This window comes from Camellia sinensis, chromosome 13 (genome assembly GCF_055761805.1).
Source record: "Camellia sinensis isolate YWXY chromosome 13, ASM5576180v1, whole genome shotgun sequence".
NCBI classification, from domain to species: Eukaryota; Viridiplantae; Streptophyta; class Magnoliopsida; order Ericales; family Theaceae; genus Camellia; species Camellia sinensis.
Genome location: NC_138973.1, coordinates 116,870,080 through 116,894,065, shown reverse-complemented (window position 1 = coordinate 116,894,065; position 23,986 = coordinate 116,870,080). Strand labels below are relative to the sequence as shown.

The 23,986-nt window shown below is 38.3% G+C and overlaps 1 protein-coding gene and 1 long non-coding RNA gene across 2 annotated transcripts; both read left to right on the top strand.

The window, feature by feature from the left end:
- The first annotated feature begins 2,827 nt into the window (after positions 1–2,827).
- On the top strand, positions 2,828–3,525 carry LOC145806397 (uncharacterized). The gene is made up of 2 exons (XR_014349458.1): positions 2,828–3,061; positions 3,147–3,525. It is a non-coding gene; the product is annotated as an uncharacterized LOC145806397 (long non-coding RNA).
- Positions 3,526–8,851: 5,326 nt separating this feature from the next.
- On the top strand, positions 8,852–22,892 carry LOC114306440 (SH3/FCH domain protein). Its single transcript, XM_028251674.2, has 4 exons — positions 8,852–9,067; positions 9,179–9,261; positions 9,399–9,489; positions 22,573–22,892. Exons 1-4 carry the CDS (start codon positions 9,039–9,041, stop codon positions 22,601–22,603), a joined length of 234 nt encoding a protein of 77 aa, XP_028107475.1. The 5' UTR covers positions 8,852–9,038; the 3' UTR covers positions 22,604–22,892.
- Positions 22,893–23,986: the final 1,094 nt, after the last annotated feature.

The window sequence follows — 23,986 nt, the reverse complement described above, 5'->3', positions numbered from 1 at the left end:
TACTAAATATTTTATCAAATATTTTATATAAATATAAAATCCACACTCTATAAATCTCATATAAATCTCACATCCATAAAATGTTTAATAAAATATTTAGGATCCCACCCCTCATATAAATCTCACATCCATAAAATGCTTAATAAAATAGTGGGAGATTTACTAATAAATCCCAAAATTTGAACTTATGAACCAGTTGATCCCATTTTTATTCTACTAAACCATTTAATCCCATTTAATTGTGAGGGACGTAATTACCCTCATTTAACCGTTATTGATGCGGCTGTTAGGGGAAAATTGGGTGTGGCACATGTGTGTCTCACGTGCATAATTATTGAATGGATGTGTTAGTAATGGGCGCCCATGTGGCATGACCATTAAATTTGAATTTGAATCCTTATCCAAATAGGTTTTGAATTTGAAATCAAATCTATTTAGGATAACCACTCAAGATATAGATATTATCAGTTTTAACTGATATGGATAGATATAATAATATATTATATATCTGATATATGGTTATGGGTAATCAAGTGAGAAACAACGTATAGTCTGTTTCTACCCATATACTGACTCTCTCCCAAAAACACAACGATCAAGTCTTTGCACTGTGATTTTGTATGGGTGATATTCAATCTGTGATATCACTTCACTGCTGGGTTGATTTATCAGTTTTCTAAAAGCACGTGATTTATCCAAGAAGGTTCTATCTTCAAGAAGGTATGATCTGATTATTTTATCCGCTGCATATTCTGTGTTTTTAGTTTACATTGGTATCAGAGCATGTTAATGGATATTTTCGTGTTTCCTTTAATCATGTGTATACTTTTATATGTATATGTATACATTATACACATGAATATTTGTAGAAGAAAATTTTTTTTTATCAGATTAGGAGCATAAAAATAATTTTTTTTATGTTCATTAATGTCTTTTTTTCATATCATAAATAGTTTTATTTTGAAAAAAGGAGTCCGGCAGTACAAAAATCGGACCAGAAAACACCCTGGAAGGCGGCGCGTGGTCTGCACGCGCCACCTGACGCCGTGGGCCGTTTCCACGCGCCCCCACGCGCCAGCTGCTCAACTGACGCGCTTGCACGCGCTCTCACGCGCGCGTCAGCGGCGCAGCCACGCGCGAGCCCTCCGCGCCACGCACTCGCGTCGTGCGCTAAGCCGCGCTCCGAGCCGCGAGCCGAGCCAAGAGCAGAGCCGCGATCTGGGCCGCGTGCTGAGCCGCGCCGTTTTCCTCGGCTGGCTTGGCTGCTGGCGTATTAGGCACTGTTTGTTTTGTTTTTAATTCTGAATTGCGTTAAATGGTCATAATTAATTCATTACATATTTGTTTTATGCGTGGCTTATACTGTTAGACTCAGAATTAATTTTTCTACATTCTGTAAAATTTTGAAAATTTTCAGAAAATATAAATTATTTTTCCTGTGTTAATAATTCATGTTTTATGCTTTAAACTGCTTCTGGTATTGCATAAATAATTTTCTGGGGCTGAAATATTTATTGTAGACTTCTGAAAGGTTTTATTATTTACTGGTAATATTGTCTCATTTTATCAGGTTCTGGATTTTTTATTTCTAATTTTATGTGTATTTATTAGTAATTTAAAATTCCAGAATATTTCAGAAAAATTTCAGAATATTTCAGAACAATGTACATTTTAATTATGGCATAATCTGAATATTGTTTCTGTTTACTAGTTTCTGGATTTTTTATTTCTAATTTTATGTGTGTTTAATTAGTTATTTAAAATTCCAGAAAATTCCAGAAAATTTCAAAAATGATGTACACTTTAATTATGGCATAATCTGCATATTAAATACAACATTTTTTTTTGGTTTTTTAATATGTTGCAATTAAAGAAGCATGATTAATTATTTATTTGAATTCCATCATTAAATAAATATAGCATGAGTTGTTTGTAAATTTATATTGAGATGCTATTGTATGGAATTTATCATGCTTTGTATATGCCATAAATAGTGGGAGATTGTTTGATTATTTTTTGCGCATGGAATGAAATTAAATTTTGATAATTATCACTAGAGGCGCAAGAGATGATTACGAGCATAGCAAATTTTCGATCTTAAGACATGTGTAAAATTATCATTATTTAATTTAGATTCTTTTTTTGCTGCAAAATATTTGGTTTTGTGTTGCTATCATTAATATCCCCTGCGCATTTATTTACTCTGTATGTAGAAATGGCTGCTAAGACAGTGGTGGCAGACTTAACTAAGGGAGAGAAATTGGATGGCGACAATTATGACATATGGCGCCGTAAGATCCAATACCTCCTCAATGAGCAAGAAGTGTTGACCACACTTGAACAAGTGATGGTTGAGCCAGAGCAGGGCAATATAGCTCAACATTGTCGTGATCTTGAAGCCTTTCAGACTTGGCGTAACAAAGATCGGTGTGCGCGCTTTACTATGTTGAGCAGCATGCACAACGACTTGATTAGTGAGTTTGAGCATTGCCCGACTGCATTTGAGAAGTGGGAAGCTCTCAAGCAAAAGTTTGGTATTACCTCTTTGGCAAAGCTACGTGGGCTGACTATGAAGTTTGACTCATATCAGAAAAGGGCGCATCACTCGATGAAGCAGCATTTGAGAGTCATGTCAGCCATGATACGTGAGCTTGCGGCTGCTGGGCATAATTTGACTCAAGAGCAGCAAGTACAGGCTATGATACGCTCTCTGCCAAATTCTTGGGAGCAGATGAAGCAGAACATGATGCATAATGAGAGTGTGAAAACATTCGAAGACATATCGCGTCATTTGGAGCTAGAGGCTGAGCGCCTTGAGGCGGCTAAGTCTGATGGTTCTGCTATGGTGGTTGAGTCAAGCTCACGTAGGACTTCTCAGTTCAAACGTGGAAAAGCAAAAGGTGCCCCTAAGAAGCAAGCAGCGGCTGCGCTTAAGCCCAATGGCGCTAGAAATTTCAAGCGTAGGGGCAAGAGAGGTGGTAAGAAGGCAAAGGCTAAGATGACATGTTTTAACTGTAACAAAGAAGGACACTTCGCTCGGGATTGCCCTGAGCAGAAGAAGGTACTCCCTTACTTAATTTCTCGCATTCAATGCTTTGTGTCTAGTCAAGCATTAATTGCTCATTCTCCTCATTTTTAGGTTGTAGACTCCGGAGCAACAGACCACATCGCGAGGGACAGAGTAGGGTTCGTTGAGTATCGCCGAGTACCTGCTGGGAGCAGAAAAGTTTACATGGGGAACGAGTCCAGTGTGGAGGTGCTTGGCATTGGCACATTCAAGCTGGAAATGCGACGAGGGCGCACCTTGTATCTTCATGATGTTCTTTATGCTCCGGATATTCGGCGAAACTTAGTTTCAGTTATTAGCATGATGAGCCTTGGTTTTAGTTTTTGTTTTGAGAATAATGGTGTTAGCATTTATTTGGGAACAATTTTTTATGGTTTTGGTTATCTTTCAGATGGTTTTTTAGTTTTGGATGTGGATGATTCTAGTATTAATAAAAATGCCAATGGCTCTATTTCTAATATTGCATCTTTTTGTGATAATGATTCTATGAGATGGCATGCTAGATTAGGCCACATAGGACAAGACATGATGACTAGATTGGCTAGAGAAGGTCTTTTAGGCCCACTCGCTAGAGTCACTTTGCCTACTTGTGAGCACTGTCTTGCTGGAAAGGCAACAAGAAAACCATTTGGGAAAGCCATAAGGGCATCTATCCCATTGCAACTTATTCATTCTGATATATGTGGACCAATGAATGTGAGGGCAAGGCATGGAGCCCCTTATTTCATCACATTTATAGATGATTGCACACGTTTTGGTCATGTCTATCTGATTTCTCACAAGTCAGAAGCATTGGATTGCTTTAGACGGTATATTAATGAGGTTGAGAATCAATTAGACAAGAGCATTAAAGCTCTAAGGACTGACCGAGGACGTGAGTATCTATCTGAGCAATTTAAAGTGCTCTATGAGGAAAAATGAGTTATCAGGCAATTGACAATTCCTAGGACTCCGCAACAAAATGGTGTAGCGGAGAGAAGGAATCGCACATTGCTTGACATGGTTAGATCAATGATGGCGCAAGCTAATCTTCCAATTTCTTATTGGGGAGATGCTTTGTTGACTGCTGCCTACGTCCTTAACCGTGTGCCCTCCAAATCAGTTCCTTCCACCCCATATGAGATGTGGACTGGCAAAAAGCCTGATTTGGGCAATTTGCGGCCTTGGGGTTCGGCAGCTTACATACACAACGCTTCTCATAAGTTTGGGAAGTTGGGCCCTAGAGGAAAGAAGTGTATCTTCATTCGCTATAGTGAGCATTCTAAGGGCTATGTGTTTGTTGGGGGAGCATCCGGATGGAAGTGTGACTGAAATTGAGTCGCGAGATGTAGATTTCCTAGAGGAGGATTTCCCTAGCAGAGGTGAGGTAACTAGAGAAGTAGAATTCTACGAGATGGAGGATCTACTTGAAGGCGCACCTAGTAGCTTAGTAGAGAATGAGGAAATAATTCCTCAAGCTCCTAGGGACAGTGGGAGCGATCTACCTACCCATGGATTAGATCCAATGGATGAGGATTCTTAACTACGTAGAAGTAAACGTGGAGCTATACCCCGTCGTCGTTTTGAGATTGAAGGGGAAGCATTCATGATTGCTCCGAGTGATGAGATGGAGCCTAAGAATCTCAAAGAGGCTCTCTCATCCCCTGCTAGTAAAGAATGGAGTACTGCAATGGAAGAAAAAATAGAGTCTATGAAGAAAAATCATGTCTGGGACTTGGTTGATTTGCCGCTAGGGCGCAAGACTATTGGGAACAAATGGGTTCTCAAAATCAAGCGCAAGGCGGATGGTTCCATAGAAAGGTATAAGGCTCGCCTAGTGGCGAAAGGTTACACCCAACGAGAGGGTGTGGACTATGAGGAAACTTTTTCACCAGTTGTAAGGTTTGCCTCTATTCGCCTAATCCTGGCCATAGTAGCTCAGTTGGACTTAGAGCTATATCAGATGGACGTTAAAACTGCATTTCTCAATGGAGAATTGGATGAAGAGATCTATATGAATCAACCAGAAGGCTTTGTGGCAGTAGGTCAGGAGCGCAAAGTTTGCAAGCTTCAACGATCTATTTATGGCTTAAAGCAATCATCCAGACAGTGGAATCTGAGATTTCATCGAGCCATTGTTTCAAATGGGTTTACGATGATTGATGAAGATCACTGTGTGTACGTTAAGCGGTCCAAGGACATTTTTCTGATATTGTCATTATATGTAGATGACATATTATTGGCTGGAAATGACAAGGAGATGATTGTCGCCACTAAAATGTGGTTGTTCTCTACATTTGAAATGAAGGACATGGGTGAGGCGAGCTATGTGCTCGGTGTTAAGATCCTTAGGGATCGCTCTAGGAGACTTCTTGGTTTGTCTCAAGAGACTTACATTAAGACTATTCTAGAGCGGTTCCAGATGCAGAGCTGCAAACCCATTGACACTCCTGTTGCAAAAGGCGAGAGCCTAAGCCTTGATATGGGTCCTAAGACTCAAGAAGAAAATGAAAAGATGGCCCGTGTTCCCTATGCAAATGCTGTTGGAAGCTTGATGTATGCTATGATGTGTACACGTCCTGACATTTGTTATGCAGTCGGATTGGTGAGTCGTTACCAATCCAACCCAGGACCAGCTCATTGGAAAGCAGTTAAGAGGATATTACGATATCTTAGAGGGACTGCAGATTACACACTTTGCTACCAGAGTTCAGATCTACATCTAGTTGGCTATTGTGATGCTGACTGGGGAGGAGACCTAGATGAGCGTAAGTCTACTTCAGGATATGCTTTCATGTTTAGCGATGGTGCTATTTCTTGGAGCAGTAAGAAGCAATCCTGTATCGCCTTATCGACTATGGAGGCTGAGTTTGTGGCTTGTTCATCTGCCGTTCAGGAAGCCGTGTGGTTGAGGAGATTCCTTCAGCATTTGGATGTTGTCACACACACTTCAGACCCTGTGACTATCCATTGTGACAGCATGGCTGCACTCGCTTACGCTAAGGATCCTAAATACCATGGCAGAACCAAACACATTGATGTGAGGTTCAACTTTATCAGAGATATTTTGGCGTAGAAAGAAGTGATCCTGGAGCACATCCCTACGAGTCGCATGGTTGCGGACCCTTTGACTAAGCCCATTGCTAGAGATGTTTATCTTACTCATGTTAGGGCTTTAGGACTACGTAGGTGGTGATATTTTTTTTATGTGTATTCAGTTGAACTCATTTTTGGGGATATTTATGCCATTAGTATTCATACTTGTTTCTATCACACATTTATGTTTACTACTTTTAGCAATGGTTTGTGAATTAGCATACACAAAATAATTAAATTGATGTTAGCAGGCAAGATTGGCTCACTCACACGAGCAATCGCCCTTAGCGCTGGGTAGCGAGTAAGGATGAGACTAGAAGCTAAAATTATCCACTAGCTATGTCGCCTTGGTTGGAGCCAAGATGAGGTCTTGTTAGAGACCGGCCATGGATATGAGAGTACCCACTTTTCCATGATATGTCTGTTATGGATAGCCAGATGCGAGATCTCATTTGATGCCTGAGAGGCGAGCAAATAGAGAATTCGAGTTAGACGCTAGGAAGCGACTCGTGCGCTTAAGAGCGACTAGACTAAGATCTGTATGGTGTGTGAGTTTAACATCACTCTTTGGAAGAGTAACTCCACTATAACATGCATTCATACTGCATGTGCTTATCGACCCGTTAGCGAGGTGAAAGAATGGATCCCTGCTTCTTCACCGTGTGAGTCCTAAAAGTCATTTTTTTCCCTAAATGACTTCACTTTGTGCCTTTTGTGACCTTTGACTATGTCATAAGATGAGGAGTTGATGTTCAGCTACTTTGGTATGTTGCTTGCGGTCATGTATGATTCGGCTTTAAGGGACATTACTGGGAAAGCGGTCAACTTCAAATTGAATGATATGAGGGTGAAGGGAAGATCATCTAGTTCTACATCTCTGCTCTATATTCACTGTCGACAACTCACATCGCTCTTTATAGGATGTTGATTGGGTGTGAATATAATGCGGGACCTAGGAGAGTCAAACATGCTCTTTGAGGGATTAGAGATGTTTTTGGACTGATGTAGCTAGATGGGTCTGGGTACATGAGACACTATTTCTATTCTTTTTGGGTTGATGTCTCTGTGCTGACTCATATTGAGTTTCTAGTATAGAGCTCCCACTTGTAGGTGTTCTCAGCGGTTGCACGGTGCATTGACTAGTATGAGATTGTTCGTTTTTTGGGGAGATTGAGATAGAGATGTGGCAGTGTCATGCCAACTCATGTGCGAGTGGGAGATGTTAGTAATGGGCGCCCATGTGGCATGACCATTAAATTTGAATTTGAATCCTTATCCAAATAGGTTTTGAATTTGAAACAAACCTATTTAGGATAACCACTCAAGATACAGAATATTATCAGTTTTAACTGATATGGATAGATATAATAATATATTATATATCTGATATATGGTTATGGGTAATCAAGTGAGAAACAACGTATAGTCTGTTTCTACCCATATACTGACTCTCTCCCAAAAACACAACGATCAAGTCTTTGCACTGTGATTTTGTGTGGGTGATATTCAATCTGTGATATTACTCCACTGCTGGGTTGATTTATCAGTTTTCTGGAAGCACGTGATTTATCCAAGAAGGTTCTATCTTCAAGAAGGTATGATCTGATTATTTTATCCGCTGCATATTCTGTGTTTTTAGTTTACAGGATGTGTGGTGTGTTGCAGGTGATACATTGTGAGGGTGTCACAAAATGGCAAAGCGCTGTAAGGAGTTTTTGTTTTGGGTTGGGTTGGTGTGTTTGGGGGTTCACACAGGCAGACACACACATATTCACAACACACAGTCAAGACCGAGATGCATACACAATGATAGATTTGGACACACACCCAAGGGACCATTGACACACACACGGTTGAGGGAGGGAAAGGATTACACCCAGCAGCCTCAGCATCTCAGCATCTCTATACTCACACAAGTAGATCGAACACATCGAATCGTTGATTCCACCACCTCGATCCTTCGAGAATGGAAACCTAGGGTACGAATTGATGACCGCTTGATCGAGCCCTACGACGGCGTTATTGTTGTCTTCGTTGTCGTCTTCAACGATGAAGATTATGCGGGGGAGGATGATGCCGTTGTTGGAAGAAGTTGTGGTGGTGGTGGTGGTGGAGCTAGGGTTAAGGTTTTGGTGGCGGCGACGATGACGGAGGCAGACGTAGGAGACGAGGAGGAGGGCGGAGAGGAGGACAAGGAAGCCGAGGGCGATGGCGATGGCGATGGCGATGGCGTTGGCGTAGCTAAGGCCGAGGCTGGTTAGGTAGTTGGTTGTGGAGTGGGGGGAGGTGGTGGTGGTGCGTCGCCGGAAACAGCGGCGGTGGTGGTCACACACAAAGCACACACCAAACCTAGCTCTCTGTTCTCTCTTTAAGACACACACACTGCTGGCTTCAACACACCCCCCCGCACACAATGATACACACACACAGCACACAATGCACACAGTACACACGGAAATGAGTAACGTTTCCAAAAAAGGAACTGATCCAGCAAAACAGTCCCACATTAAACTAAGGGCACTCTCGTCCACACAGTTAAACAAAAATGAAAAAAAAAAAATAAAAAAGACCAAATCAACCCACCAGTAGGACTATTTGGTATAATAGAATAAAAATGAGACTATTTAGTGTAACAGTTTGTAAAATAGGATTTATTGGTAAATAATCCTAAAATATTTAGGATCCCACCCCTTGACAAAAAAAAAAAAGAAAAAAAAAGAAAAAACGATGGGCGTAAATAGAACGAAGAAGCGGACCATTCGATATAGAGAAGGAATCAGCGAAATCATACGAGGCCTCCTTCGCGGTTGGCCCAACAAAAACGACTCTCTCTCTCTCTCTCTCTCTCTCTCTCTCTCTCTCTCTCTCATTCTCTTTTTCCGGATTTACAACTAGAATGGCGTCGCCTTCCGATCCCTCCAACCAGTAAGTTCTTTCTATATAAATCATATTGTGTTTGTAGTTTTGGTAATCAGACTCTCTCTCTCTCTCTCTCTCTTGTTTACTGAAGTTTGATGTATAAATTTATTTTCCAAGGCAGACTGCTGCTAGGAAACAAAACAAAGGACCCCCTTTGAAATTTATGTTTCCCCTAATTTATGCTCCTGTTCTTCCTCTCAGTAAGTAGTACTTCTGGTTTTATTTTTATTTTTATTAATTTCTTTATGTTGGTTCATTGTAAATTTACTGAATTATATGTTTCTAATAATGGGTTTGATTCATTCAGTGTTTTAATCTTTGCGTTCTCAATTTTCAGTTCGAATTCAATTGCGACATAACCCTGTTTTGAGGGACCGTTTGTTCACTGCTGTGCTTGCTGGGGCATTTGCTCATGGGTTTTACTTGATGTATCCTTTTTCGATTCAGTGTTTTTATTTTTATTTTTTATTTTTTATTTTTTTGGTTTTTGTTTATGCTATTCTAAAATGATATAATGTGATTAGGGTTATCTGAGACATGTTGCTAACTGGTTTCCCAAGGATCAAATTTACTGTCTGCTTATAATATTTCATAATACATTGTTATTAAACAATAACCCATTTCAATTTTATACAGCATGATAATGCAAATATATATATTTGGGATTAAAGGATTACTTTAAGTAATTAGATGTATAGTTGTAGGATTTTAAATGTTAATTGAAGTCATAAGGTGGCAAACTAACGTTACGGATGGGGACTTTAGACTACTTAATTTAGTAGATGCGAAAAAGATTGGAATAACTTGAGAAATTTTTGAAACAAACATGTTATTCCATGTTAAAATTTCAACATACGAACAATTGGACATAAAACAAGTGCTGAACTTTCTCTTGTTGCGGCACACATACACACACATAGACATTGGTTAGATAAAAAAAGATTCTAAAGAACCTTTCCATATTTTTGCACTTAGCTCCAAAAACCAAATGACTTCCCTATGCCCAATCTTTAGTTGAAAAAGAGAAGGTTCTAATTTTTTATAATTTCAATGAGGGGTAAAGGGATGGATGGAGAAACATCTTTTTGTCTTGGAAGGGATTTATCAGCAATGTTTTCCCCTTTTTTTTTTTTTTTTTGTTCCAATGATGATGGGGGCTTTAAATAATGATGGCCTGGAGGGGCGGTTTTTTTGGGGCTCTCCCAGCCACATGCCCATGAATGCCCACCTTCCCAACTTGGATAAAATTCGGATTTTTATCAAAATGCTACTTACCTTGTTAGAGACAATTCAGGTTGTGCAAATTGCTTCACAATAACATTGGTTTAGGATGCATATCTTAAACAAATATTCATCTCATATATTGTGATATGCAAAGCTAATATTTTCTCTAGTCCTCATGCTTGAGATAAGATGGATCTTCTTGTTACTCATTGAGCACTTTTTAGAGGCTCATTGCCAAAGAGAAGAAGAAGAGAGGAATTGAGTGTATTTGATTTGTCACAAATTGCTCAACGAGTGGAATCACTTGAGATTGCTAATTGTAGAATCATTCATGTGACCAAGACACTTCCTTGATTGGTCTGGAGGAATCAATCACTCTAGGAAAGAACACTTGCAAGATAATTTTTTGGATATCAACAACCTAATCTTATGATTCATCTTCGTATGAATTTATAAGATTACAAATGTCTCTTAAATGCTAGATTCTTGGTATTCCACGCATAACAAGCACTAAATTTATTTAAGCACTTGACAATAACCTAGAAGTCTTTAAGGAATTTTCTTGAATCTTGATAACAACTTTTATTTCACTTCGATGATTCTTGAAAACCGGAAGAGCTGACTAATTAAAATGTCTTATCATTTTTATAGATTATCACTTGATGCTCCTTCATTACTAGTCTGGGTATAAAAAATTTAAATGTAATATCATTGAGAATAAATGAATTAATGTGTCAGCGTCCTGAGGAGGTTAGGGAGCAATAAGGTCGTCCCAATTGGTGGTTGGGATGTTGAATGACCTTGCTCACGAGCAGGGTTTGAACCTTGCTACCCATTCCCTTCCCCTTTGGCTCTATTTGTTTTCCTCTATATCCTATGAGATTGGACTACCTATTATATAAGCCTCACAAGAAACATGTTTGGTTTGAGAAATGACCATCATGAGACTAGGAGTCCCATGGGATTAGGAATACCCTTCAATGAGGGGAGTAGCAATCCCATGGTGGAGGTGGTATTGCAAATTCAATCCTATGGGATTGGGGGTGAAATTACTATTTTGCCCCGTACTTTACAAAAATAACCGTCACTTTCTACATAATGAGGGCTTCCTTGTAATTTCATAGATTTAATCTCAATCAATTAATATCACTATAATAGTGCACAAACAAACACAATTTACCTTACACCTCCAACCTAATGCCACTACAGTAGTAATCCCCACTCACTCAATCCCACTGTACTCATTATCTCATCCAACTTAATTCGAAAGACAAACGTTGCCTTAAAGTGTAATTTCTATATGTTGTTTTTTCTTGTATAAAAAAGAGGGGGGAGGGGGGAGGGGGGGAGGGGTCTTGAGGAGGTTATAAAAGAGCAAGAAGGAGAATTAGTGATCATAGACATTTCTAAATGTGGGTGGTGGCCAATGAGTCAGTAGAGACCGAGGAGGAGAGAATTAAGGTGTCTTTAGTGAGAGAGAGGATGGTAGAACAGGAGATGGACCATTGCTAGAAGAGTGGAGTAAGGGATGAACTTGCTTCAACACTTGCATTGGAGTCCCCTTATATAGGATGATGGACTGTTAGAGGCTAGCTTATCCAGGACCAAGTGGCTGACTCTCCTTGATTTGACAAAATGGAGGTATCTCGCCTGCCCTTATGTCATAGGATATTGATCTTGGGGTCTATGCTATGGGCAACAAAAGAGGTAGTTATGATATATTGGAGAATGTATCATAGAATGAGGTTGGTGGTAGGTATGATACACCTTACGTGGAGGGTATGTCACGACCCAAATCTGTCTCTATGGGTTTAGTATTGTAATCGGCCAGTAATCTTGGATTACCAAAGGCCTTTGAACAAATTAAACAAAATACATGGGCTAACGGAAACAAATACAAACATATAATGTCTATAGAGTTGTGCAGACATACATGGGACTAAAAATTTAAAAACTTATATTTACATATATATGATGTCATCAGAATGTCAGCCTTTTGTCATCATAGATATAGATAAACCAAAAGTTTGTCCAAACAAGCAAAAGAAAATAACTTAAACTTAAACTTGCCTCATATCCACAAAACTTGACTACATGACATTTCGGAACCTCCTCGGGAGGCACACTAGTTAGCTGACTCAAATAGATCTCCAGGCAATTCTCACTGAGCCTGGTCCCGCGCCTGATCACCTACATACATAAATAATACAGTGAGCTGGAGCTTAGTGAATAACAATAGAGTAAAGGGTTTATGAATGATGTCCATCATAGATTTAGAAATCAGAGTTCATATCAGAAACAGATCTAGATTCACATGTTTATGCATAATTCGTAAGTAGTTATATGTGGTACATCTATTAGCTATCAGATCAAATTGGTCATAAGACCTACATGCATAGTCGGTTTCGACGATCATAAAGGTCAACATCTTTGTGCACAAATAGCCATGATATTGTTATCCCCAGGCAAGGGTCAAGTGAACATAAGCCTCGGTATTGTTACCTTCGGGCAAGTGCCACATGAACATAGACCTCGGTATTGTTACCCCCGGGTAAGGGCCACATGAACATAAGCCACGGTATTGTTACCCCCGAGCGAGGGCCACATGAACATAAGTCACGGTATTGTTACCCCTAGGCGAGGGCCACGTGAACTAAGGATGCCACAAATACATTTCAGAAAAATGGGCATTCATTCATGATTCATAAAATAGCATTTCAGAAAACAGATCATATCATTTGAGCGCAACTTTGGTCGCTCGAGCGGTCTGCAAAACTTTGCAAAAGTACTAGTTGCTTGATTTTTACGCTCGACGGTCGCTCGAGCCAAAGACTGAGTAAATGTGGGTTTGCTTGAGCGCATACTTTGTTGCTCGAGCCATCGTGTAATTGCCTGTAAAACTTCTGAGAGCTCGAATTCTTCGCTCAAGTGCAAACTTCACCGCTCGAGCGAAGCTTGCGAATTCTGAAATTTCCAAATTGCATTCCCAGTTTCAAAACTTGATTTCAAAGCACTAAAACACATCCTTTTGGGCCAAAACTTGAGAAAACATTTGTAAACTCATAGGACTTCATGAATTGAAAGCCATTTCGCCAAAACATGCATAAATGGAGTGTTTAAGTACAAAACCACAATGGGCTCTCTTAATATAACAAAAATAAGCTCTTGCATGTCAGAATTTGTTGAAATCAAAACTCAAAATCCATGAATTATGCATGCATGTATGTTATGATCTTCTTTTCTACTTCTTTAGCTTAATTCTTGCATTTCTTAGCTTAACTCTCTTGAATTCATGCATTAACCAACTCAATTACAAGACTAAAGGTTTGAATTCTTACCTTAGGTGCTCAATTGTATTCTAGATGTTCGACTGATTGAGTTTCCAAGTCAAATTCTTCAACTTCCTCGAATTCTCTACAACTCTCAAGCTTGAATTCAATCTCTCTCTCTCTCTCTATATATATATATATATATATATATATTTGAGCTCAAGAAGATGATAGGAAATGTTTTGCTAAGCTTGCTTTCACATATTTATAGGTTGGATTAACTTAAGCTAATTAAATAGGATTAGAGCTAAGCTAGTTCACTTTAATAATCATTTTATTTTAATTTTTTCTTTCCGATTTGAATTTCAATTAAATCTACCATAAAATTCTAAAAATTCTAAATAACTTATAAACGGAGTCAATTTCGCGTTCGGACACCTATAAGGCTTTCAATTCGCATAAGGTAATAGAAACATAAATAGATATTTCTACGACCGACAGATATAAACACAGTTAACACATAGCATATACAATTAACTCAGAAATTTCTCTTAATTACTTATTAGGCATTCTGAATCATAGTTTATTGGCTAATCACACACAGGTCGGGGTTGTTGCAGTCTTCTCCCCTTAATGAGTTTGGTCCTCCAAACTCGAATCACCTTCATTTTGGAAGAATATCGGATCTAGAGGGAACAAATCAGGGTATCTCTTCATCATATCTTCTTCGGTCTCCCAAGTCGCATACGTCCCTCCGTAATTTTGCCAATCTACTTTCACCAATGGAATTTCTTTGTTCCTCAATCTTTTAATTCGGCAGTTTACAATCTGAATTGGCCTTTCTTCATACGTACAATCATCCTTCTGGAGCACATGTTTTGGCTCAATAACATGATGCGGATCTCGTAAATATTCTCGAAGCATCGAAACGTGAAAAATATTATGCTTGTTCTCCATAATCGGAGGTAAAGCCACTTGATACGTCACCGGATTGATTTTCTCAATAATTTCATATGGCCCAATATACCGCAGTGCCAATTTTTCTTTAACCCCAAATCGAGTTTGTCCTTTCATTGGAGTTACTTTGATAAACACGTGATCACCGACTTCATATTCTCTGTCTCTCTCCGATCATCCGTATAACTCTTTTGATGACTTTGTGTAGTTTTCAAACGTTGTTGTATCAACTTCACTTTCTCAGTCATTTCTTGCATAAGTTCCGGTCCCAATAGCGGTCTATTGCCTACTTCGGCCCAACAGATTGGAGATCGGCATTTTCTTTTGTACAAAGCCTCACGAGGAGCCATCCCGATACTTGAATGATAGTTGTTATTGTACACAAACTCGGCCACGGTAAATAAGCTTCCCAATTTCCCTGGAAATGTAAGACACATTCTGAGCATATCTTCCAAGGTCTATATCGTTCTCTCTGATTGGCTGTCTGTCTGTGGATGGTATGCACTACTTAACCTCAATTCAGTCCCCAAAGCTTGTTGCAATCTTTCCCAGAATTTTGAAATAAACTTTGAATCTCTATCAGACACAATGGATACGGGCACACTGTGTGATCTCACAATTTCATTCACATAAATGTTGGCCAATTTATTTGCATTATAAAAAGTTTTGACAGGTAAGAAATGGGCGGATTTAGTCAAACGATCAACAATTACCCAGATAGAGTCCATACCTCTAAAAGAATGAGGTAGACCGATAATGAAGTCCATCGTAATATGCTCCAATTTCCATTCCGGTATTAGAAACGGCTGAAGTAGTCTGGCGGATCGTTGATGTTCAGCTTTTGCCTGTTGGCAATGCAAACACTTGGCTACAAAATCAGCAACACACTTCTTCATTCCAGGCCACCAAAATTTTTGTTTCAAGTCATGGTACATCTTTGTATTTCCTAGATGCATAGCGAATTTGGAGTTATGAGCTTCGGTCATAATACGCTTTCTCAGTTCTGAACTTAGTTGCATGAAGCGGGAGCAGGAGCAGGATCGGGATCGGGGAATCGTAGACATTCCAAGAAGTGTTGGTAGGGAGCGTTTGTATATATATATTAAATAATATAATATATAAAAATATATTGTAAGATTATATATTTTTTTTCTCTAATGATAATGAAAATATATGTTATAATTTTTCTTTTAAAAAAGTACTATAAAAAATCATATGTTAAAATATTATAATTATGTACTTTTATTAGATTTTTTTCGTTTATTATAAAATATTTATTCTAAAATATTTATATTATTTTTTTATCTATTTATTTTAAAATGTTTTTGTTAAAAATTATTTATTAAAAATTATTTGTTTTATTTATTTTCTTACAAAAATAAAATAAAAGAAGAGAGAGGGAGAGGAGAAGAAACACAATCCCAAGCCCAACTCTCCTATTTATGATGCAAATCATCTAGCAACCCAAACAATAAATAAAACAGCTCACAAGCCCAAACAAATGTTTGTATGGGTCTAAAAAAAATCCCAAGCCCAACTTTTATGTTTATAGCTCACAAGCCCAAACAAATGTTTGCACAGGTCTCAAAAAAATCCCAAGCCCAACTCTTATATTTATAGCTCACAAGCCCAAACAAATGTTTGTATGAGTCTAAAAAAAAATCCCAAGCCCAATAAAAATTCCCAAGCCCAACTCTTATCTTTATAATTCCCAACCCTAGCAGCTGCTTCTTCTTCTTCACAGCATCTTCGCAGCCTGGTCTAACCCTAGCAGCTGTTGCTTCTTCTTCATAGCATCTTCGCAGCTTGGTCTCTCTCTCTCTCTCTCCCTCCTTCTGTGTCGCCATCGCTCCCATCTAGTTAGATCCGCAATTCTATCTCGACAGAGATGCGATTCTATCACGAATCTTGCTATGAATCGCGATTCTAGACGAGAATCGTCTCCCCTTCCGACGATTCCTGCTACTAACGTTCTGAACGATCCAATACACAAAGCCTACCCTGAAATTTCAACACATTATTTTCATGTATAAATCCCGGCCTTGGTTTTGAATTAATTTCTTCCACAATCTTCTTCAGAAACGCATCTTGTAGTTGCTTTTCTTTAACTTTTTCAAGTATAGTTGGTTGTGTAGAAATGACGGCTAGAACTCCACCCTGTTCACGCAAAACAATCTCAATTTCATTGTTTCTAGCTCATACACCAATTCTTTCTGACCGGTAAGCAAACATGCCAAATTCCCAATGGATTTTCTACTCAAAGCATTTGTAATTGTATTTGCCTTTCCTGGATGGTACAAAATCTGCAAATCATAGTCTTTTATTAACTCAAGTCATCTTCTCTGTCTCATGTTCAATTCTTTTTGAGTAAAGAAATATTTCAGGCTTTTATGATCAGTATACACTTCACAAGTCACTCCATACGGATAGCGGCACCAGATTTTCAAAGCAAAAACCACTACTGCAAGTTCCAGATCATGGGTCGAATAATTCTTTTCATGTGGTCGGAGTTGTCGTGAAGCATATGCAATTCCTTTCCCATTCTGCATTAACACACATCCCAAGCCTTTGTACGATGTATCACTGTAAATCTGAAACCCAACTGTACAATTTGGTAAAGTCAGAATTGGTGTAGTCACTAGTCTAGTCTTCAATTCTTGGAAAGTGGACTCTCTTTGATCATTCCAATCAAACGGTACATTTTTCTATGTCAACTATGTCAATGACATGGCAAGTTTGGAGAAATCTTTCACAAATCTTCTGTAATAGCCAGCAAGCCCCAGAAAATTTTTAACTTCTCACACGTTTGTTGGTCTTGGCCAATTCACAATAGCTTCAATTTTTTGCGGGTCAACCGATATGCCATCCTTGTTGATTACATACCCCAGAAAGGTCACACTGTCAAGCCAGAACTCACATTTGGAAAGTTTTGCATACAATTTCTTTTTTCTTAGAAGTTCGTAAATGGTTTTCATGATCTTCCCTGCTTTTGGAGTAAATCAGAATATCATCATTAAACACAACAACAAATTCATCAAGGAATTGCTTGAACACCCTATTCATTAGGTCCATGAATGCTGCAGGCGCATTGGTTATCCCAAAAGACATTACAAAATACTCATAGTGCCTATATCTTGTTCGAAATACTATTTTCTCAATGTCTTCTGTCTTAACTTTCAATTGGTGGTATCTGGATCTAAGGTCTATTTTTGAAAACACTTGGGCTCCCTGAAGTTGGTCAAACAAATCATCTATTTGGGGTAGTGGACACTTATTCTGGACAGTTACTTTATTCAATTCCCGGTAGTCTATACATAGCCTCAAAGATCCATATTTCTTTTTAAAAACAACATGGGAGTACCCCAAGACGAAGTGCTCGGGCGAATGAACTTCTTATCTAACAATTCTTGAAGTTGGATTTTCAACTCCTTCAGTTCAATTGTAGACATTCTGTATGGGGTCTTATAAATTGGCTGGGTTCTAAGTACTACTTCAATAGTGAATTCAATCTCTCTATCAATTAAGTCCTCAGGTAATTCATTAGGAAAAACATCAGGGAATTCATTGACTATTGGAATATTTTCCACACTAGTACTATCTGGAGTCACAGGCAAGACACAACACAGGTAACCCCGACAACCTTTCCTCAACAATTTATTAGCTTTCATAGAAGAAATCAAATACGCAGGGGGAACAACACCATTCCCACAAAATACAAATTCCAGTAGCCGCGGTGGTCGAAACACAACAGATTTAGCAACACAATCAATTGTAGCATGATACTTAGTCAACCAATTCATCCCCAGAATAACATCAAAATGATCTATTCCCAATGGTATCAAATCAACATATAGTAGCATATCACCAATCTTAACATCACATGCAGGGTACACATAGGCACACATCATAGAATCCCCAAATGGTGTAGATACAGATAGCACATAGTTCATTTGCTCTAGTGGTCTAGTCAATTTTCGGGAAAAAGCATGCGACACAAAGGAATGTGTAGAACCAGAATCTATTAATACATATGCGTTTTGAGCACAAATGGAAAGTATATCTGACACTATAGATTCGGTGTTTTGAACATCTCCTAGCATAAGTGCAAACACTCTGCCTTGCCTTGAGGTTTCCTTGCCAGCATTAGTTCTCACGTTTGTTCTTGGTACAGAAATAGATTCGGCTGAACTTGCCGCAGGATGGTTGGAATTTTGGGATATGAGCAGACAATCTTTTATCATGTGGTCAGTCTTGCCATACCGGAAGCAAGCACTTGTTGATCGGTAGCAGGCACCCTTGTGTTTTCTTCCGCATTCTGAGCAAGTAGCGGTTGTACCACTACTTTGACTTGAACTACTAAAGGATCCTGTATTTTGCTTCGTTGAGATGGACCAACCCTTTCTGAAATTAAATTCAGATTTTTTACCTCTCCATTCATTTGTTGGAGCTTTAATCTATTTCATTGCTGCTAAGTTGGCTTTTGTCATTAAAGCTCGATCAAGCACATCCACATATTTAGGCAATTTTAGTCGCCAACTCGATTAAACACATCCAAATTAAGCCCTCCTTCAAATTTCCAAGCTTTCTTGTATTCGATGTCAACCATGTGAGGTGCAAATTGGGCTAACTTGGTGAACTTCGCCTTATACTCTGCCACTGACATACTCCCTTGCTTTAGCTACTCAAATTTTGACACCTTCCGGTCTCGAAAATATTGAGGGAAGTATTTTTCATAGAAGATCTCTTTGAATTGGTTCCAGGTCAAAGCCCTATTACTCTCTCGTATTAACATCCACCAACGTCAGGCTTCGTCTTTTAGAGTGTAAGTTGCCAACAAAACTTTCTAGACTTCAGAACATGGAAAGACTTCAAATAATTTTTCGGTCTCTAGCATCCATGTCTCGGCCTTTAACGGTTCAATACCACCTAGAAAAGTCGGCAGCTTCATCTTGTTGAACTTCTGGGTCAAGCTAATGATATCATTATTCATTGGTTCAAATTGTACCAGAGAAGGTGGAGGAGGTAATGGTTGCTGTCTTTGCTGTTGTCTCATTGATTCTATTAAAGCTCAAAAGCAAGTGAATTAAACTCATAGGACTTCATGAATTGAAAGCCGTTTCGCCAAAATCAAGCCCAAAAGCAAGTGAATTATTCAAAGGCAAACTTGACATTTTGAAAACATAACATGCAAGCAATGACTTGAAATCTTAGCTTCCAAAACATGCACAAATGGAGTGTTTTAAGTACAAAACCACAATGAACTCTCATAATATAACAAAAATAAGCTCTTGCATGTCAGAATTTGTTGAAATCAAAACATAAAATGCATGTATGTTATGATCTTCTTTCCTACTTCTTTAGCTTAATTCTTGCATTTCTTAGCTTAACTCTCTTGAATTCATGCATTAACCAACTCAATTACAAGACTAAAGGTTTGAATTCTTACCTTAGGTACTCAATTGTATTCTAGATGTTCAATTGATTGAGTTTCCAAGTCAAATTCTTCAACTTCCTTTAATTCTCTACAACTCTCAAGCTTGAATTCAACCTCTCTCTCTCTCTCTCTCTCTATATATATATATATATATATTTGAGCTCAAGAAGATGATAGGAAATGTTTTGCTAAGCTTGCTTTCACACATTTATAGGTTGGATTAACTTAAGCTAATTAAATAGGATTAGAGCTAAGCTAGTTCACTTTAATAATCATTTTATTCTAATTATTTCATTCCGATTCGAATTTCAATTAAATCTACCATAAAATTCTAAAAATTCTAAATAAACACATAAATGGAGTTAATTTCGTGTTCGAACGCCAATAAAGCTTTCAATTCGCATAAGGTAACAGAAACATAAACAGATATTTCTACGACCGATAGATATAAACACAATTAACACATAGCATATACAATTAACTCAGAATTTTCTCTTAATTACTTATTAGGCATTCTGAATCATAGTTTATTAGCTAATCACAGGTCGGGGTTGTTATAGGGTATCACTTGTTTGTTCAACATCTTTGTTTCTTGAGAAAGGAGCAAGTCAAGCGACCTCGATAAACCCTTAACTATAGCCTCTAAACCACAATCCTCTAATGATTCTGCGCAATGTGTGCCTAGGCCTTGCTCCTAGCCTATGAAAACAAAGTGATAGCAATGGTTGTATTGATGATGAATTATATAAGACTCCCTAATAGAGGGTATAAGGCATAGGGTAGTCATGACCCAACGGAGGGGCTTTTTGGTCAAGCCAAGAGGCGGTGTCAAGCTACTCAAGCCATGTTGCTATTGAGTTGGGGTAGCTGAGCAGAGATACCTTGGCTTGAACGAGTGGAATTCATGGCCACGACTTGAAATGACCTATGGGAATGAAGCATAAAGGGATCACAGTGTGGCAGAGGAGTACTTGGCCGAACTAAGGGATTGTTGGGCCATGTTGGTAGTAGGGTGGCTAAGCAAAAGTGCCTTGGCTCAGCTGAGTATTGCTTTGGACCACGACTTGGGATTCCCAATCTTTGCTTCGTCTACTATGTGCATTGGCATGTGACTAAGGCATCGAGCTTGTTAATGGGCTAAGGTACCATACTCAGTGATTCATGTCCCTTGCTTAGGCTTGGGCACAACCTAATAGTTTATTTAGGAGATGTCGTGGCATTGCTGAGGGCTTGTCACATGGTCATATTTGTTAGACTAGGCTGACAAGGAGCCCCCACATAATGGGATAATCCAGATACCCACACTCAAAAGGTGTCATCTTGAGCACTTGTCAGATATATGTCCAAATGTATCATATTATTACTTCAATTTCTTTTGTAGACTTTCATACACTGGGGGAACACTTGTTTCCATCACTTAAACGCAAATGAAATACATTGCAAGTTTGAAAAAAGTAATTTAGGATCCTATTTATACCCTATTAATCTCTCATGCTCTAGTCTCTTTAATTTTAGGAATTCTAAAGTCCAAATTCTAAAATAGATATTTGGATATTTCTTTACATTTCTTTTTCAATATGTAGAATGAGAAAAATGATTTTCTTTACTATTTTGATAATAATAAAATGTATATATATTTTGTCATGCAAAAATGAAGAATAGTTATTTTTTTAATGTATACATATGAAAATTTTACCTATTCGTGTCGTATCTTGATTTTCTATCTTGTAGTATCCTTTCTTTTTTTTTTTCTTAATAAATAATTTTAAGAAGGTTTGCATTGTGTTTATTGAGGATTCTTTGGTAATGTCCTTTGCAAAAAGGGTTTTGGTCTTTAACGGGCGTGTTAAATTGGGCAATTAATTATGGCAAAAGGTTGGACCTGGAAGTACTGACCTTTTGGAGGGAATTTGAAGTGTTAGAAGGGGATTTTGAGAAATGTGGTGAGTGGTGCCCTCATGCTTTTGGATTTTGAGAAAAGAGTGGAACAAATGTTCCTTTGAAGAAAGTAGAGATCCTTATTCTTTTGGCTCAAAGGGAGCTCCAAGTTTTGATATAGTCTTTTGCTCATCTTTTGGGAGCTATTGCACTAGTGCATAGTTTTTGAGATCCAGCTTTTGGGTTTTTGTACAGGGTTGGTGTTTGTTTGTATCATTGTATGTGATCGGTAAGTTCATGCTTAAGTGCTGTCCAAAGTGGGATAGGGCAGTTGGCCCAGTGGTGGATGTAGCTGTCCCTTGGAACAGTGAGAAAGTTAGAGGTTTAGGGTTCGAGTCGATGGAGAATTTTTCGTTGTAGTCTAACTTACTAACTCCCTAACATCCTATTATATGGGGAAAAAAAAGAAAAAAAACAGAGAAAAAAAGTGCTCTCCAAAGTGTATGGACTCATCTTAAGTTCCATAGTAGACTACATATTATTTTGTAGATGGACTAAATGTACAGTATTTGTGCAATAAAATATTGTACATACAAGATTGTTCCCAAAAAAAAAAAAAAAATCCTGTGCTTGCAAGATCAAAGATGTTAACTTTCTTTGTCGCATCTAAATATTTAAAAGTGGTTCATATACTCTTGTATTTGATTGTCCACATAATATTCTGTAATTTCCTTGATATACATGTTCAGATCAGATCTCTATGATATTGAGAGCAAATGAACGTGCAGATGGTGGCTCGAGAAAACCATGGCTTACAGCTATTCTGAAACATCTTCCAGTTTGCAGATATCATATGCGGCTTGATACTCCAGCTACAACTTGAAACGTTAAAGACATATTTGAGGGTTATAGTTTTCTCATTCCTTTTCTTGTGGGCCGATAACTATGCTTTATATTACTTAGAAATGAAATAATTACCCTATCGTTAAGCTGCTTTTGCTTATTTGTTAAACTGTTTAGCTTTATTTTGGTACTATCTAAAAAAAAAATAGAGCTTTATTTTGGAAAACTTATCTCTGTTTGAATTGCTGGATCAAGTAGCCACAGAATATTGATATGCTATATCATTGCCGTGTGTTCAGATATGGGGTCCAGGAGAACACACTCGTTAAAATACTTGTTTGAGGTCAACTTGATTAGAGGAATCCGTCCGCCACTAACCTACGCAGCCTACCTTAACCATTGTCAAAAGTCATCGTAAATTCCTCAAAGCTAAATTTTCATTGCTGGATGGATGAACCTAGGAGTTTTTGTTGATAAGCCAACATAAAGTTCTTGTGCTCACATGTTTGTGTATACTTTTTCTTTCCATGAAGTTCTTGTTCCAGACCCCATTCTTAGTCAATGGGCTGACTGATAGTTGAAGGGACAGGATCATGATTTTGACTTCTAGGAAAGCCTGTAAGTGAAGGAAGGAATTGGTATAAGTTAAAATTTCAGAGAACTTGAGCCTGCACCCGAATCGGATAAGGAACCGAAGTAAGCCAGTAGTTCAGTTTTGGTACTCCAGTTCCAGCACTTGTAGAAAGAGGTAGGTTTGTCAGTTTAGTCGGATTTTTTAAGGCTTAGGGGTTACAAATCTCTGACTACACCATCCCAAACACCTCCTCCCCACTTATTTTCCCCTCGTTTGTTGGTCAAAGCTAATGGTACAGGTTTATCCATCTAGTTTGTAACTTCTGAGGCCTTTGTTAGCTATTTCTTGAGCATGTTTCTTCAGATAATTTTGGCTAAGCGTGAGATTTGTTCGGCAGTTTTATTTTCTTGTGAGTTTTCTCTACTATGCTGCTGCATGTCTTCTTGTACATTGATTATCCACACAAGGTAACTTTAGAAAACATGACACTGATATTAAAGGACTGGATAAACATTTGTTTTCTTGTCTAGTTATTAAAATGAACATAGTGCTGCATCTATTTGAGGAATTTGTTGGTTAAACTGATGTCATTGGGTTTGTGAAGTGGGACATTTTCTTTTAGTCACATTGTAAGATGTTGGACTATTACATGTTGATGTCATTCTATTGACTTGATTTGAGATTTAACCTCAATCGCACTTAAGCACCCTCTTATGACCACTTGGACCTTGTGTACCTCATTTTGT